At 38.0% G+C, this 15,294-nt stretch overlaps 3 protein-coding genes across 8 annotated transcripts in view; 2 read left to right on the top strand and 1 right to left on the bottom strand.

Moving 5' to 3' along the window:
• Positions 1-6: 6 nt before the first annotated feature.
• trpc6b (transient receptor potential cation channel, subfamily C, member 6b) lies at positions 7-6,787 on the top strand. 4 transcript variants are annotated; one of them, XM_026192743.1, is made up of 13 exons: positions 7-63; positions 540-735; positions 1,853-2,621; positions 2,727-2,912; positions 3,108-3,272; positions 3,567-3,783; positions 4,156-4,383; positions 4,703-4,967; positions 5,103-5,298; positions 5,427-5,633; positions 5,826-5,882; positions 6,188-6,263; positions 6,343-6,787. In XM_026192743.1, the coding sequence occupies exons 2-13, from the start codon at positions 716-718 to the stop codon at positions 6,507-6,509; spliced, it is 2,553 nt and encodes an 850-aa protein (XP_026048528.1). In that variant the 5' UTR covers positions 7-63; positions 540-715; the 3' UTR covers positions 6,510-6,787. The 4 variants fall into 4 exon arrangements, with proteins under 4 accessions (XP_026048528.1, XP_026048527.1, XP_026048530.1 ...); XM_026192742.1 differs by having other exon boundaries at positions 3,567-3,792; XM_026192745.1 differs by lacking the exon at positions 540-735 and having other exon boundaries at positions 12-63; positions 3,567-3,792.
• Positions 6,788-8,192: 1,405 nt separating this feature from the next.
• On the top strand, positions 8,193-13,103 carry pgr (progesterone receptor). Of its 2 annotated transcripts, XM_026193701.1 has the most exons (9): positions 9,138-9,202; positions 9,283-9,431; positions 9,736-9,845; positions 10,530-10,646; positions 10,855-11,160; positions 11,435-11,579; positions 11,728-11,858; positions 12,481-12,638; positions 12,732-13,103. In XM_026193701.1, exons 2-9 carry the CDS (start codon positions 9,283-9,285, stop codon positions 12,885-12,887), a joined length of 1,272 nt encoding a protein of 423 aa, XP_026049486.1. In that variant the 5' UTR covers positions 9,138-9,202; the 3' UTR covers positions 12,888-13,103. The 2 variants fall into 2 exon arrangements, with proteins under 2 accessions (XP_026049485.1, XP_026049486.1); XM_026193700.1 differs by having other exon boundaries at positions 8,193-9,431.
• Positions 13,104-13,495: 392 nt separating this feature from the next.
• Positions 13,496-15,294, bottom strand: part of arhgap42b (Rho GTPase activating protein 42b) — an 81,338-nt gene continuing 79,539 nt past the window's right edge. For both annotated transcript variants that reach the window (XM_026193698.1, XM_026193699.1), the window contains one exon: positions 13,496-15,121. In XM_026193698.1, coding sequence (XP_026049483.1) covers positions 15,033-15,121 — 89 coding nt within the window. In that variant the 3' untranslated portion in view covers positions 13,496-15,032. The remainder of the gene's footprint in view (positions 15,122-15,294) is intronic.

Genomic DNA, 15,294 nt, shown 5'->3' with positions numbered 1-15,294 from the left:
AGCAGAGGGCGCAGGACTCCTCCAGACGTGCATGTCGCCTTCAGGCACATTTGGAAATTAAAGGTATCCACATTTTAATGTTAAAAACTTTCTGTGGGATAGTTAAAATGTTTTTACTCAGCTTTTATATCTACTCTTAGAGGAGGGCTTGTAAAATACGAGGATGGGCTGGTATTACTTTTTATCTTTAATAAAAACAGAAGTTAAGAGGATTATTGAAAATCTGCTTTTTCCAGATTGTGTATGCCATTTTATGGATGAGTGGGCCGCTGCTTTATCTCTTACTTTGTCAAACACTGTATATGGGTATAGTGATGATATTGCTGCTATCCTGCACTCGGGTAATTATATATAATCCCTTTGCCCTCGGCTACAGTTTAAGTCACAACCTGTTATGCTGGAGCGATTCTGCTGATCCAAAGTCCCAGTTTGTCAAAGAGCTTTAATATCTTGCTTTAGGGGGCTTACGGGAAGATTGATTGAAAATAAAGTAAATAATAGATAAATATAATACCCACACCAATACCCATATTTCAAAGGAAATTCTAAAGGAAAAACGCCCTTTGGGCGTGCAAATGCAGCACTGTAAGCTTCAAGAGTCAACACTGGACGCAGGGTTAGAGCCACTCTGACAGAAGGTCCAGAGGCTACAGGATGAGCTCGATGACCGAAGCAGATTTGGGTCATAAAGATTAAACAATTAATAAATCATCTGATGGAGCAGTATTTCCCAAGGTTAGTGAAGCGCGTGTTTTTTTCCCTTTAAATCTCTCTCTCTCTACATATATATATATATGACAGATAATGATATTGTTATATTTCCATAATATCGATGTTATTGCTACTTTTACGATGCTACAGAAATCTTTCATTTCATTTGTTTTCTCCATCTAGCTCTTTAGATGATATAGGAAGGGAAACAAAGTTCACCAGAAAATATGTTTCAAATATTATTTTGATCTTCACTTATTAAATCCTTATTTAAACCACTTCGGTTTAAATAAGGATTTTTTCACCTTCCCTGGCCTAACAGCAGGATACATATTCAGTTTATATTGTATTCGCAAATATAAACGATCTGCCCCTCTATCAGAACAAATTCTGCATGTATTGCATGCATTTAACGGATTGCTCAGTTACTTAAAATCTTGTTACTAATGTCACTAATTATGACTGAATACACTGGACATCGTCAACTTCTGTCATCATGGTGGTTATTTGTGCTGAAGCAATTGGCTCCTCAGATAACCTTGTTATTCAAATGTAATTAGTGAGCAGAAAGTTGATTTTCTCTTTTAAAAATGGCGATTTAATTAGCAATAAAAATAGTCACTGTCATCAGGTATGACCTCAGCTTAATGTCTGTGGTTAAGACGTAACACGTTCTAAGTTTTCCATGATCAGCAAGTGGTGTTATGTATAGTCTATTTTGGATTATTCAACAGTAACTAAATTAAAAAGACATGTGAATCCAGCAGAGGCTGAATGGTCAGTGTCCTCCCATGAAATGAAGGAGAGCAGATGATGAATCTGTGGGTGGTGTCACACATTTAGTGTGAGTTATAAATCAGCAGAGACCCACTGTGCACACTGTTGTTCAGTCACTGGTTGGATCACTGCTGTCTCATTGTCCAGCCCTTTTTGTGATATAAGGTAAAAATTATCCTTTAAAGCAATAGAATATTTGTTTATCTTCCTCGAGAGAAATTATTAATCTTACCTTAGCAAAGGAGGGATTACCAGCTGAAAAGGTAGTTCTATTTTGTCTTACAGAAATAATTTTACAAACCTAAAATGTGATTGTAACCCTGTGTTAAAGATCATATGACTAAATACACTTACCTGTTTTTAGATGGAGCAATGAAGAGAAAGCCACGATGCTAAGACAAATTGTGGTCAAACCCCGGAGACAAGCTTTTTGGGGGGCCGGTTACCCATTTCATCCTCACTCTTCCTCTTGCCTTTCTATGAAGGAGGAAGTTTTTTTAGAAGCTGCAGAATATGGCAATATCCCTGAAGTGAGGCGGATGTTGGAAGAGCTGCCAGAGCTCAATGTTAACTGTGTCAACTACATGGGACAGAATGCACTGCAGCTGGCTGTTGCCAATGAGCATCTAGAACTTACCAGACTTCTTCTAAAGATGAAAGACCTCGCCAGAATAGGAGATGCTTTGCTGTTAGCCATCAGTAAAGGTTACATTCGCATAGTAGAGGCCATACTGAACCACGAGGCTTTTGCAGACAGTCAAAGGCTGACTAACAGCCCCAGCCAGGCAGAGATGCATGATGACTTTTTCTCCTATGATGAGGATGGGACACGGTTCTCTCATGACATCACTCCCATCATTCTGGCTTGCCAGTGCCAAGAGTATGAAATAGTGCATATACTTCTTCTTAAGGGAGCCAGGATAGAAAGACCCCATGACTACTACTGTCAGTGCAAGACCTGTAGTGAGCAGCGGAGGCATGACTCTTTCAGCCATTCACAGTCCCGCATCAATGCATATAAAGGTCTAGCCAGCCCGGCATATCTCTGTCTCTCCAGTGAAGATCCTGTGATGGCAGCGCTGGAACTGAGCAATGAGCTTGCAGTTCTGGCCAACACCGAGAAAGAGTTCAAGGTACAGTAATTACAGTGTTCACTCAGGATGCATATTGATGTTTTTGCCAGTCTGTTTATGTGCTTCACTCATTCACAGTGCATATGCTGCTGTTCTCTGTTACAGAATGATTATAAGAACCTGTCAATGCAGTGTAAAGACTTTGTGGTGGGGCTCCTGGATTTGTGTCGAAACACAGAGGAAGTGGAGGCTATTTTAAATGGGGACAAAGAATCATATCGTAGCTCAGACACCACGAACAGACAAAACCTGATTAGGTTAAAACTTGCAATAAAATATGAGGTTAAGAAGGTAAGCACATGAGCACTCTTTAACTTTTTTTTTTTTTAATCAATCTTGCATCCTTCATCAACCTCATGTTTGAATATGTAAAGTGTGTAAAGTAATCCTTTTCTCTTCCTGTCTCTGTCTGTCTGTCTTTGTCTTGCATGAACACACACATGCACACACGCAAAAAACACATACCTTTAAACTCAAATGAGGCAGTTTGTGGCACATCCAAACTGCCAACAGCAACTCCTTTCCATCTGGTATGAAAACCTATCTCGACTCCACCAGCAAACAACAGCAGTTAAGATTCTTCTTGTTCTCGGTGTAGCTCTTGGGTTGCCTATACTGGCTTTTATTTACTGGATAGCACCATCAAGTAAGGTTAGTTTACAAAAAAAGTTGCACATAACCTAATAACCTGCCATACAAATGTTGCATTATGCCTGCTGAACTTTAAATTGCCAAATTCTGGTAACACTAAGTTAACAAAGCTGTAATGTAGGATTGCGCTGACTTTTTTAGTTTCCTGTGAAGTTTTTCTCATCATCAATGTTTCACTTTTTATGACTGGCTTAAGCACTGCCATGTATCTTTTGATGTATAAAATATATCACTGAAATATGTAAAAAAAAAAGTGATTTTAGGTTTTGTTCTGTTTGTTGTCTCTCGCTTCAGTTTGGGAAACTTATGGGCAGCCCTTTCCTGAAGTTTGTGGCGCATGCAGCTTCCTTCATGATATTTCTTTGCCTACTGGTCCTGAATGCAGCAGACCGCTTTGAGGGAACTTCACTGCTGCCCAACATGACCATCCATGATTACCCTTCACAGCTTTTTCGTATGAAGACCACGCCCTTCACCTGGATGGAAATTCTCATCATATCTTGGGTCATAGGTCATAAGCGTAAACACACTTTGTCCCTCACCAATATACTTATGGATTTCTCATTATTTTAGTCAGGGTCCTCATAATATTACACTGCTGTGCATGTCAGGGTAAAAACATCAAAATCATTCAAGATTTATTAATCTTCACACATCTGCTATATACAAATTGCCCACATTCACCAAGAAAATCTCAAACTACAGACCAGACTTTGAAGCCATGTCAAACATGATTTACCAGTAACAGCAATAAAAATTCCTATGTGATGTAAATACTATCCAAATCTTAGTAATACTGTTTGTACATGATAAGATTTTATTACACTATTTCATATAAGAGAGCAAAAATGGGACTGCCAATCACTTTTTTTTTTCTCCACAGGGAAGATCTGGGAAGAATGTAACAACATTTGGTCCCAGGACATCCGGGAGTACATATCAGAACCCTGGAACCTTCTAGACTTTAGCATCCTCACCATTTTTATGACGTCTTTCACTGCCAGATTAATGGCTTTTTGGCATGCATATTCAGCCCAGTGTTATATTGACAAGCACCATACTAGCCTGTCCAACATGACGTTGCCCTTTGAAATACAGTATTTCCAGCTTGGTAAGTGTAGACCAAAAAAATTCAAGTGTTATTGGTATTATGGGTAAGGATTCAATATTTGTTTACATTGTTAAAATAAAAGGTTGCTGGTCTTAGATTTTAATTTTGTTCTAATGTTGCACTGGACAAAGAGACAAACAAACTTTTAGGTGTTATCTTCATAGCCCAATTAATTTTTTAAAATTCATCATTAAAATGAAAAATGATCTTTATTGGTATTTGATTTATAAATCTTAACACAAGTAATAATATTAACAGACACAAAGTTTAGATCATAAAACCTGTTCTTACATGCAGCATCTCTCTCTCTTTTTCCTAGCTCGAATCCACTGGATGCCCTCAGACCCGCAGCTTATTTCCGAAGGCCTTTACGCAATTGCCGTTGTGCTTAGTTTCTCCCGCATTGCGTACATCCTGCCCGCCAACGAGCGCTTCGGGCCTTTGCAGATCTCTCTGGGAAGGACGGTGAAAGACATATTTAAATTCATGGTGGTGTTCGTAACAGTGTTTGTGGCTTTCATGGTAGGAATGTTCAATCTGTACTCATACTACCTTGGAGCCAAACACAACGATGCCTTTACAACGTAAGTGTCAAACGACTTCAAAAACGCCGTTTTTAGAAAAATATGATCAAATGTTTCCTTTACACACAAAACGTGTCTAATAAATATAGCACAATGGTTGAACTATACTAAATTCTGATTTCTGTATTACTCCAGGCTTGAAGAGAGTTTTAAAACATTATTTTGGGCCATCTTTGGGCTGTCAGAAGTGAAATCAGTGGTGATTGACATCAACCATAAGTTCATTGAGAATGTAGGCTACGTTCTGTACGGGGTGTACAACATCATCATGGTGGTCGTCTTGCTGAATATGCTCATTGCTATGTTTAACAGCTCTTTCCAAGAAATTGAGGTACAACTTCATCACTGATATTTCTAATTTAGAACTGATTTGACTGGTACTATATCTTAAGCCCGATTGCCAAATTTATCAGCGTTTTAAATTTCCATCTTTTTTGTTTTTGTTTTTTTTTGCTGCAGGATGATGCAGATGTCGAGTGGAAATTTGCAAGAGCTAAACTCTGGTTCTCTTACTTTGACCATAGTGGCACACTGCCTGTGCCCTTCAATCTTGTGCCCTGCCCAAAATCAGTATCTTGTCTATTGCTGAGTATAAAGGATTTCATCTGGAATGTACCTCCCGGCAGACACACAAAAAAATCACGCAATGAGATGGAGCTTAACAATGTGAGGCACCACCAGTGTCGTTTGATGAAACAACATTTTAATCAAGGAATTTTCAATTTTGTTGAATGTACTAGTTGGAATATATATCATCTCAGCGGGCCTCAGGGCCTTCTTTTGTCACATTAATAGGTACAGCTTGGGGTTGTAAGTACCTATGTTAACACCTTCTTCTTTTGGTTGTTTTTGGCTTAGTTAAGACGACAGGACGATCTGGCTGGGGAAACATCTCTTTGTCCAACCCGTCATCAAGTAAAGCTTTTTTAAATCTCCAATAACTGCTTAATAAAAGGAGCTTTCAGTAAATTGTCTTTCCTGATTAAGGTTTTGCATACATAAACAAGTGCACATAAAAAGTGCAAAGTTTGTCATTTATTTTGGTGTCATCTATGGAATCATACCTATGAAACAGTATAAGGCATAAAATAAATTTGCTGTATATACACATAAGGACCCATAACATGTCAGTCCAAATAGTCCAAATTGTGTCTTGTGTGAGGGAAATAATTAACAGAGCAGAATAAAACTATAATCATGACTTTGTTACTTTATTACAGAAAATAATGAATTGTCTCATTAAAAGATACATCTTAAAAGCACAGAGGGATAAAGATAACAATGAAGTGAATGAAGGTAAGTTCTTCTGAGCTACTTTTCATGCTAGGATCACATAAAAAACACAATTTTATCCTTTTCACTTGCTGTTCCTCAGGTGAACTGAAAGAGATCAAACATGACATCTCCAGTCTTCGCTTTGAGCTCCTGGAAAGGGAGAAGCACGATAAGAAGACACTAACAGAGCTCATGAGGCAGCTGGAAGAAGTAATGCATGCGAAGCAGAAAGAAGAGCAGAAGCATACACTGGATATGGTTTCTTAAAAACAATAAAGATTAGAAATGTATTTACTGGACACACTCCATCGTTCTCATTAATGAGGGATTCAGTCAAGGCCGAATGTTTCTGTGACACAGACTTAACACACAACTTTCAGACACAACTTAGCTGATAAAACTACATATTTTGTATTCATTATAAAAAGAATTCCTCCATTTTCTCCATTGTGTAAACTTATTAATTTGTTTGTCTTTTGATTTTTTTTTCCGTGCCTGTGTCTGAACAGTTTGCTTATTGCTACAATAAAGGAACTGTAATGTAACTTTTCCTGTTGCTTTGACTAGGCTACAGTTCTGAGTTGACTGCTGTCATCTGCATGATTTGTTTTGGAGGTAATTCACCTGGTGCTGAAAACCAGAAAGCGGTTCAGATAAAACAGAAAGATATGTTTGATTGTCTCAGTCGCAACACTCAATTAAGCTTCTTTCTGATAACTGCGCTCAGTGTAGCTGGAGGAAAGTAGTTACTTTTTCTTTAATGTAACTTCAGTTAATCAATACAACTCCAGGCTTGATGTTCAAAACTCTATAAAACTTTTTTCTTAAATGTTGTTCTTTGTCAAAATATTAATTACCCGAGTATAATGTTTATTTAATGTTATTAAAGTTACTGCGGGTTATCTTCATCCCATGAGAGATTATGCGTTTTTAAAATCATTGCACCACATGCTGTTGTGCTCTCTCGTGCTTGGTGTTAGGCAAAATATCTGAGAACAGTGTGACCTGTCATGTAGACATCCAGCTCGCCTCCATATGAGGCAGAAAGACTAAAAGCTACAAACAGGCTTTAACTGCCAAGCCTGTGAATAATGCAGCTGTGAAGCATTTACACCAAGTTTTATAACATGGCTGTTATAAAACAGCGAAACTGATACAATTACCACCAGAAGAATCTATAACATTAACATCCCGAGGAAATTTACCCATGTGTCTGAAATATTCGAAATTTGATTAAATGAGAGGATTTTTCGAAGCCTGTTGGTGGTCAATGGGAGCTATATTTAAAGTTTAAAAACTTGTGAGAAAACTAGGCCATTGCAGCACATTAAAGAACACATTATGGAGATATGAAGAACAATTACAGCATGAGAATTGTTTCTGATGTTGTCAAAAACATGACGCAGGAGATAGGGGCCAAGGTCGTTGTGTGAATAATAACGACATGCATCAGCAACATTCACATTTCCTTTAAAAATAAAACCCTCTATAATATCTAACAAGGTTGAGGCTAAAGATAAAACAAAAAAGTAATTCAAGGTAAAGGGCAATTTTATAAACAGTAGCCATTAGATGGCCACATGGGTGATAGTCTTCACTTTATCAAAGTCTTTTTATATATTCATCTGTCTACAGTAAAATGATGATGCTTAAACGCAGGGTTAGTTTCCGAGCACTATGAAATCTATTAAATATGAAAAAGGAAACAGTCAATTAAAGTTATAAAAAATATTCCTTTGAAGAAAACTTATAAAACAGACAAAAGTTTGTGATTTAGCAGAAATCACAAGGGTGATGTTGAAAATGATTATCCATTTTGCGAGTTACTGGGGTTTATCTTCGTCTTTCCGATGGCGATAAGAGTTTATAGTACTTTCTCCTTTGGTAATAATGCCTTCCCCATATTTTACTTGATTCATGAACTATAGGGCGGAGACAAAAGACCATTGGCATTGAAGTGATGCACTGTTGATTCTCCTCTTTGGTCTATTGTTTAAGTCTGGTGTGAGCGCAGTGCAACCACATAGATGTCTTGTCTTGGATTCTTCCCCTGGCAACCTTTGGAGGACCGTTATAGTCAGAATGAGGAATACTACGAATATGTGAAACAAGAATAAAAACAATCGATGTGACTTTTAAAGATGACTACTACCAGCACAAGGTTATGCTTATAAATCTGCCGAGATTATCGACTGGGGGTCGTAGTTGCGCTCTCATCAACATTGGCCAAAACTTCATTTTATTTGTGAAGTGAAAAAATATAGATATATATTAATGGAATAGACCTTGTGTGAAAGAAAGACAAGTGACTGCCTTTTTCCACGGGGAGGAGGACTACAGGAAGGTTACCAAATCACAGCTTATCATACACCTTCCAACCTCCGAGCGCCCTCCACTCTCTGTTGTGCGCTTAGAGGTTCACAAAATGGAGAATAAAACAAACGGGAAGATGGGCACCAACAGTACTTCGGTCGCTGATTCCACCGAAACAAGCCTAAGTGACGTGATTGAAGCTGGATACAGTAGGTCGAATACAAAATTGCCGGCCGATTCACGGTTTCTAAATTGCATGTCCTCTGTGCGTAATTTTGGAAACGTTAACACACTGATCCAAGGTCTTAATTCAAGCCCTGACTGCGCAGTTTTTAAAGACTGTAACACAGTCGATCCTTCACTTGGAGCAAAACATTTTTATGACCGTAACAGAGACTATCTTAAATGTGATGGTGTTCCGTGGGAGGATTTTGTTAAACTTCAGAGGACAAACGTGGCCGCATCCGAAAGTTTACCAGGCGCAGGTCTCCCCTCTACCTCCGGGGCTTGCAAGTTCATCAAAGATGAAAAGGAGCCTTCTGTGATTATGGACATCCCCTGTCACAACTTTGATCCATCACTCGAGATTTCCGCTCTCGATACCTGTTCTGACACCGACAGGAAGCAGCACTTAGGGCTTAGCAAAGGTGAATCGACAAGTTTCGATCCCAACGCGCAAACAGCTGGGCAATTGTCGATATATAAGACTGATGTTCCTCGTTGGCAGATGCAAGCATCTCCAGGTGAGACCCAGTATTGGGGACAGTCGGCGGGGGTAAACGAGGACCCGTTCAGAACTAGTGGCTACAATGTGATGCAGAACCAGACCCAGACTCTTCCTCAGAGGAACCCAGCTCCTTTCTCCACATTCCCCGGGTAACTACTACTCAGCGTGATAACTGCCGACAGAATCTTAATTATATTAATCATAACAGTGTCGCAAAACTTTTAACACAGTTTGGATAGGTGTGAATGTTGGCACGTGTAACTCGAGGATCAAAGAGTAGCCTAATTAATTACACAACTGTCAACACATACTTTATCATTTTACAACGACTAACGGTTTTCTAGGTATTTCTGAATGTAACAAAAAATATTTTATCTAGTGCGGAGTCCACAGCGCTCAGTAGTCTTTGTCTGAATATTTTTTCTCTTCACATATATTTACTTTCCCCCCCAGTATGCCACCCCAGAGACTGTGTATGATCTGTAGTGATGAGGCATCTGGCTGCCACTATGGAGTCTTAACGTGTGGGAGCTGTAAAGTATTTTTTAAAAGAGCGGTTGAAGGTGAGCAAAGAAAATCTTTAACAAATGTCAAAATAACCACAGTGTGTGTGTGTGTATATGTGTGTGCGTGTGTGTTTGTGTGTGTGTATGAATCATATATATATATATATATGTATATATATATGTATATATATAGTTTTCACTGCTTTACTCCTTACTGTCTTTTTCTTTCTTTTGATTCTGTCCTCATGTCCCTCATTTAAAATGCTGCACAATGTACTACTAACGTAATACTGCGATATTTAGACAAATGAAAAATCTCTCTTAGTGCTTAGACATGTATTTTCTATGTTAATCTTTATAAATTTTTCCTAAAACCAAGTTAAAAGAATAATAATGACCTTTTGTGGTAGTTGTTAAAGGTTATTAGCAACAGTATCACAGTTACTAGTGTACATCCTGTTCTTCCACTTGGAGTTTTTTTTTTCTCCTGTTATCTTTCAATGTGAGATATATTAGAGCCACTATGTCTCACCGTGGCCATGTCACTCTGTCCTCACAGCCTTGCCTCTATCTAATTTTCTGCCAGAGTGCTGCCTCAGCGTGGAGTAGAGTATTCATGCTAATAGTCAAGAACTCTTCAACACATTCTCTTCTTATTAAAGACCTCTCCCGTTTCCTACATATTTGGAATGGAGAACTGCTAAAAATGTTTTGCATTGTCTGTACCTATTCATTCAACAGGCCATCACAGCTATCTCTGTGCTGGGCGGAATGACTGCATTGTGGACAAAATTCGGAGAAAAAATTGCCCTGCGTGTCGCCTTCGAAAGTGCTATCAAGCAGGAATGATGCTTGGAGGTATCATTTGGTTTTATTTATCATGTAGTCCCAAGAAACCATGATTAAAACCAAAGAGAATATTCTGCATGTTTAGATTAAAAAGAAAATCATGACTCAAAAAAACAACAAAAAACCCCTCAGGATATTTTACTCTTTCAAATGTCTTATTGGCACGAATTTAGTGGTTTCCCATTAGATCAAACCAGAACTTATGTTCACGTCACAGGGAGGAAACTGAAGCGCTTTGGGGCCTTGAAAGACACAGGTTTGACCCCATCCCTGATGTTCCGGTCCCACATGACCATGCCCGGTGACAGCCAAGCCTTGACTCCCATGTCTTACATACCAGGCATTCATGAGCTACAAGTCTCCCAACAAATGCTCAACATCCTTGAAAACATCGAACCAGAGGTGGTGTACTCTGGTCATGACAGCTCCCAGGCTGATGCTCCCCATCTTCTGCTCACCAGTCTCAACAGGCTGTGTGAGAAACAGCTGATGTGGATTGTGAAGTGGTCAAAATCTCTCCCAGGTAACAGCTTTCTGCATCTCAGGGCCATCACAGTTGTTGTCATGGGGATCTAGTGGCGGGCCTTGTTGGAAGTCTAAAGTCCTAAACGCCAAGATAGAAGACTTTGTAATGCCTTGAATATTGTCACCGAGTCAAGTGTTTGACAGGAAATTTTAATATAGTTTAACATGACTGTAAACACCTACTGAGACAAAAATGTTACTGTTACTGGAAAACCATATATATACGAGAAGAAATGTTATGAATGAAATGTTCTTCTTTTTCTTTTTTTTAGGTTTTCGTAATCTACACATCAATGATCAGATGACACTCATCCAGTACTCGTGGATGAACATGATGGTGTTCTCTCTTGGGTGGCGCTCCTTTCAGAATGTCACCGGTGAACATTTGTACTTTGCACCTGATCTGGTTCTTAGCCAGTAAGTAACCACAGTCATCGGCAATTGAAGATGGCTTTCGGTTGGTGATGATTCATGAACTCTTTTATCCATAAGTTAGTGATTTCAGTAGAGAAAGAGTCTACTGGTTATCCAGAGACGTAAACCATTTTGTGCTTTTGTCCATTAGGGAGCAAATGAGGAGATCTCCAATTTACGACCTCTGTCTAGCCATACAGTTTATTCCTCAGGAGTTTGCAAATCTTCAAGTTACACGCGAAGAGTTTCTTTGCATGAAAGCCATAATATTGCTCAACACAGGTAAGACTGTTATGCTAGGGCTGTTCGATATAACCATATATATCGGAATGACGATATAAAAACGTCTATCGTTGCATTTTACGCTATCGTTTGTTTCGTGGTGTCACAAAATAAACTGTTTACGGCAATATTTTTTCATTATTTTGATGGTCACTGTAGTGGCTATATTAATTTCTTAAAGTTCTCTCTTTCTCTTATATTTAATATAACCACACTACAGACAGACAAGCGCTTGTTTTTATGCGTTGTCGTTATTTCGACCTAAAACTTTCACAATAAAGCTCAAGATCCCGTTGAGACTTTTCAAAATAAACTGAATCAGAGATTTTGGTCATATCGCACGGCCCTATTTTACGCTGTTAAGGAGACTTACAAACTAAGCTATGATCAGTTACAGCTGCACTGCACAATAAAGACATTTTTATAAAAGCAGTGTGCATCTTGACAAGATTTATGTAGCAACTGCTATCAATCCTAGTTTTACTAACGGCATTTACCTTTAAAATCATTGCTGGCTGGTACTTGCATAACATCTCCCCAGTATTTCTTTACTTCTTCTAACAATACCGTTTTGAAATGTTTAGTGCAATTTTAAATATGCAAATATCTTCTCTGCACTTAGTGCCTCTTGAAGGATTAAAAAGTCAGGCAGCATTTGATGAAATGAGACAAAACTACATCCGGGAGCTGACCAAGGCTATTCAAATGAAGGAGAAGGGCATCGTGGCAAGTTCCCAGCGATTCTACCACCTCACCAAACTCATGGATGCCATTCATGATGTAGGCTCCCCCACAGAGCTCAGTATAACCGTATATATATTTTTGCCACTTTAACAACTACCAAGACACAAATTGATGTTTCTTTTTTAACAGATAGTAAAGAAGATCAACCTGTTCTGTTTGAGTACCTTCATCCAGGCAGATGCCATGAAAGTGGAGTTTCCAGAGATGATGTCAGAGGTCATTGCCTCCCAGCTTCCCAAGGTCCTTGCTGGCATGGTGAGGCCCCTCTTATTCCACAGCAAATGACATTGCCAACACAGATACTGCAGCTCTGTGAAGACAGCTTGTGTCTGGATTACTCATCCCATTGTTACTGGATTCTTCAGAGCCTTCATTTTGCCAAAATGCCTCTAATTTGCTTGAGGTTAAACAGGAAAACCAGGTTTCTTAAAATGTTTTTAGCAGAGACATATCTTGAAAATTATACATTTAGAGGCATCAATCAATAAAGTTCCTATGTTTTATTCAGGTGTATCCACCATTTCCATTCCTACAAGTTGTGTATAAAACTTGCTTTGAACATAGTAGGTTTTAAGAAAACCATTAGAGATATTTTTGTATTCAAAACAAATAAAAAATAAATACAAAAATGCTAACATTTTTCAAGGAAAGGTGCAGAATAAATTGAAATTTGTGACTTAGGCTAATCAATACAGGATACCAGCATAGTAACTCACCATACCTACTTAAGGAAGGTGAAACCTTTAAAATAACTTTGTTTAAAATATTTATAAGAACGAAAAGTGACCTATGAGCCATATTTTCTTAACAAAACTTAGCTCACCAGCTTTAATTTACATCCATATCTGCATCAACATAAATGTACATGTAAATAATGGGATCTTAATGCGATGCAAGTGACAACTGCAAACATGTTTATTACCATTAATGTTGCACTGTTAAGAAATCCAGACCATTCAGGAAAATAACCACATTTTCTCCTGAGTTATCGCAACTTCTGAGTTCTTTGGCCAGGAAATGCGACAAATTTGAAGTAAAACATTACTGGCTTGACAAGATTAAAGGGTCCAAATGTAAAAAATAAAATAAAATTTATTGTCATGTCTTTATGGATAGGAAGAACACTTGAGGAGAACTTTACTGCTACAAAGCTTTATCTCCACTCACTAACTATAGCAAAGAAATTTGGACAACTGGTCTATCATGCTTAAGTTTATTTATAGAAATGTTTATGCACTGTCAGGATACATTAGATGTCTCCAAGGCATCAAACTTCCAGTATATAAAAGGATGCCAAATGTTACATATTTGGGATATGAATATCATTTCAATGATATAACTTGCCCCTGCAAATTCAGACTCTAAGGGAGTACAAGTCCGGCATCGCTGTTCAAGGCCGCTTTGCATTCCTAACATGTAAAAGGAAAAGAAAAGAACATCCTGATCTTGGCAACAGCGAAACTAAAAATGCACTCCCAGAAACAATTTGGCTAGCCAGAGAACCCTTTACTTCAAAGTGACCTTGTTGTTAATTTTTCTTTTATGCTTTTCTTAAACGGTATCAATGAAGTTAACTTTTTATGTAATTAGAAACATTTCTTTAGAAAAATGCTGTGACAGAAAAAGAACTTTATTTGTTAACGCTATGCTTGTCTAGTTGTCATTACCAGTACACCGGTGTATCAAGGACACTTCTCGTAACATTCATTTGTAACATTATAAAACAAACATGTGATATATATCATTGTGAGCAGTGTATAGTAATAATAAAAATAATAATGTCATTAGAAGTAAATATCTTTTGATGTGGAATTACAGAGAAAAAGACTTACAAACTTTAATGTACATTACAGTACCGTGTAGCTACTGAACCAGAAAGTGCACTGCAGCAGTGAGGAGATTCAGTGGATGAGCAATGATCAGAGTACAAAAACATGAAAATTAAGGTGCAAACCCATTATACATTTTTTTTCTATTAGATTCAAATAGATCTTCTCATTTTAAATCACAGCTTGTTAAATTACAGTCAATACAAATGTTTATGAGACAGCAGATTTTCATTAACTTCTTGATGAATATGTTTTGCTAATATAATGGGAAGTTAAAATACGATATTTTTCTGAGAATAAAATGTGTGAAATGGGATATGATATTGTTTGGTGATTTTGTAAGTGAACGCTGTCACTCAGTGCAGCCAGCAGGCAACATAGTTAAATCTAACAATAATGTCCATTCTCCAGAAGCACACAATAGTCATTACAGTAAGGGAGGTATATCTTTGGACTTGTCGCACTGTTTAAGCAATTATTAACCTGCTTGATAACTGCTAAAAATGCATAATATGCATTAGTATAATAATAGGGAGATTTAAGCACATTGTGTGATTTGTTTTCCATGGATACCATGAAAAGATGCAAAGTTTACCACCTGTCAGAGGAAGACAACATAATTCTCTGGGATTAAACCTGTTTTTCCCTCGTATGTTGCTTGGAGCCAGCCTGGTTCAACAGAGGGGTAGACTACAGGACAGAAGAGAGAAAAACATACCGAGCCAGTGAAAAAACAGATTCAGACTTCTGATCTGGAATAAGCTGATTTGAATCACTGAGCCTATATTTGACTGCATAATTTACAAGAATTATTGAATATTAGATTGAGGAGGGCTCTGGGCTAGTCTGCTCTTCAGATTCAG

This window comes from Astatotilapia calliptera, chromosome 14 (genome assembly GCF_900246225.1).
Source record: "Astatotilapia calliptera chromosome 14, fAstCal1.2, whole genome shotgun sequence".
Taxonomy (NCBI): Eukaryota; Metazoa; Chordata; class Actinopteri; order Cichliformes; family Cichlidae; genus Astatotilapia; species Astatotilapia calliptera.
The sequence above is the reverse complement of the archived record's forward strand: the minus strand, read 5'-3'. Positions and strand labels throughout refer to the sequence as shown.

What these genes read in the sequence shown, in the direction of transcription:
- trpc6b (XM_026192742.1), top strand. Translation starts at nt 716, where the DNA reads ATGGAGCAGTATTTCCCAAG. An exon ending in AATACAGTATTTCCAGCTTG is followed by an intron (nt 4,384 to 4,702) that starts GTAAGTGTAGAC and finishes TCTTTTTCCTAG; the next exon opens with CTCGAATCCACTGGATGCCC. An exon ending in GCTCTTTCCAAGAAATTGAG is followed by an intron (nt 5,299 to 5,426) that starts GTACAACTTCAT and finishes TTTTTGCTGCAG; the next exon opens with GATGATGCAGATGTCGAGTG.
- pgr (XM_026193700.1), top strand. Translation starts at nt 8,668, where the DNA reads ATGGAGAATAAAACAAACGGGAAGATGGGCACCAACAGTACTTCGGTC. An exon ending in CATAATATTGCTCAACACAG is followed by an intron (nt 11,859 to 12,480) that starts GTAAGACTGTTA and finishes CTCTGCACTTAG; the next exon opens with TGCCTCTTGAAGGATTAAAA. An exon ending in TCATGGATGCCATTCATGAT is followed by an intron (nt 12,639 to 12,731) that starts GTAGGCTCCCCC and finishes CTTTTTTAACAG; the next exon opens with ATAGTAAAGAAGATCAACCT.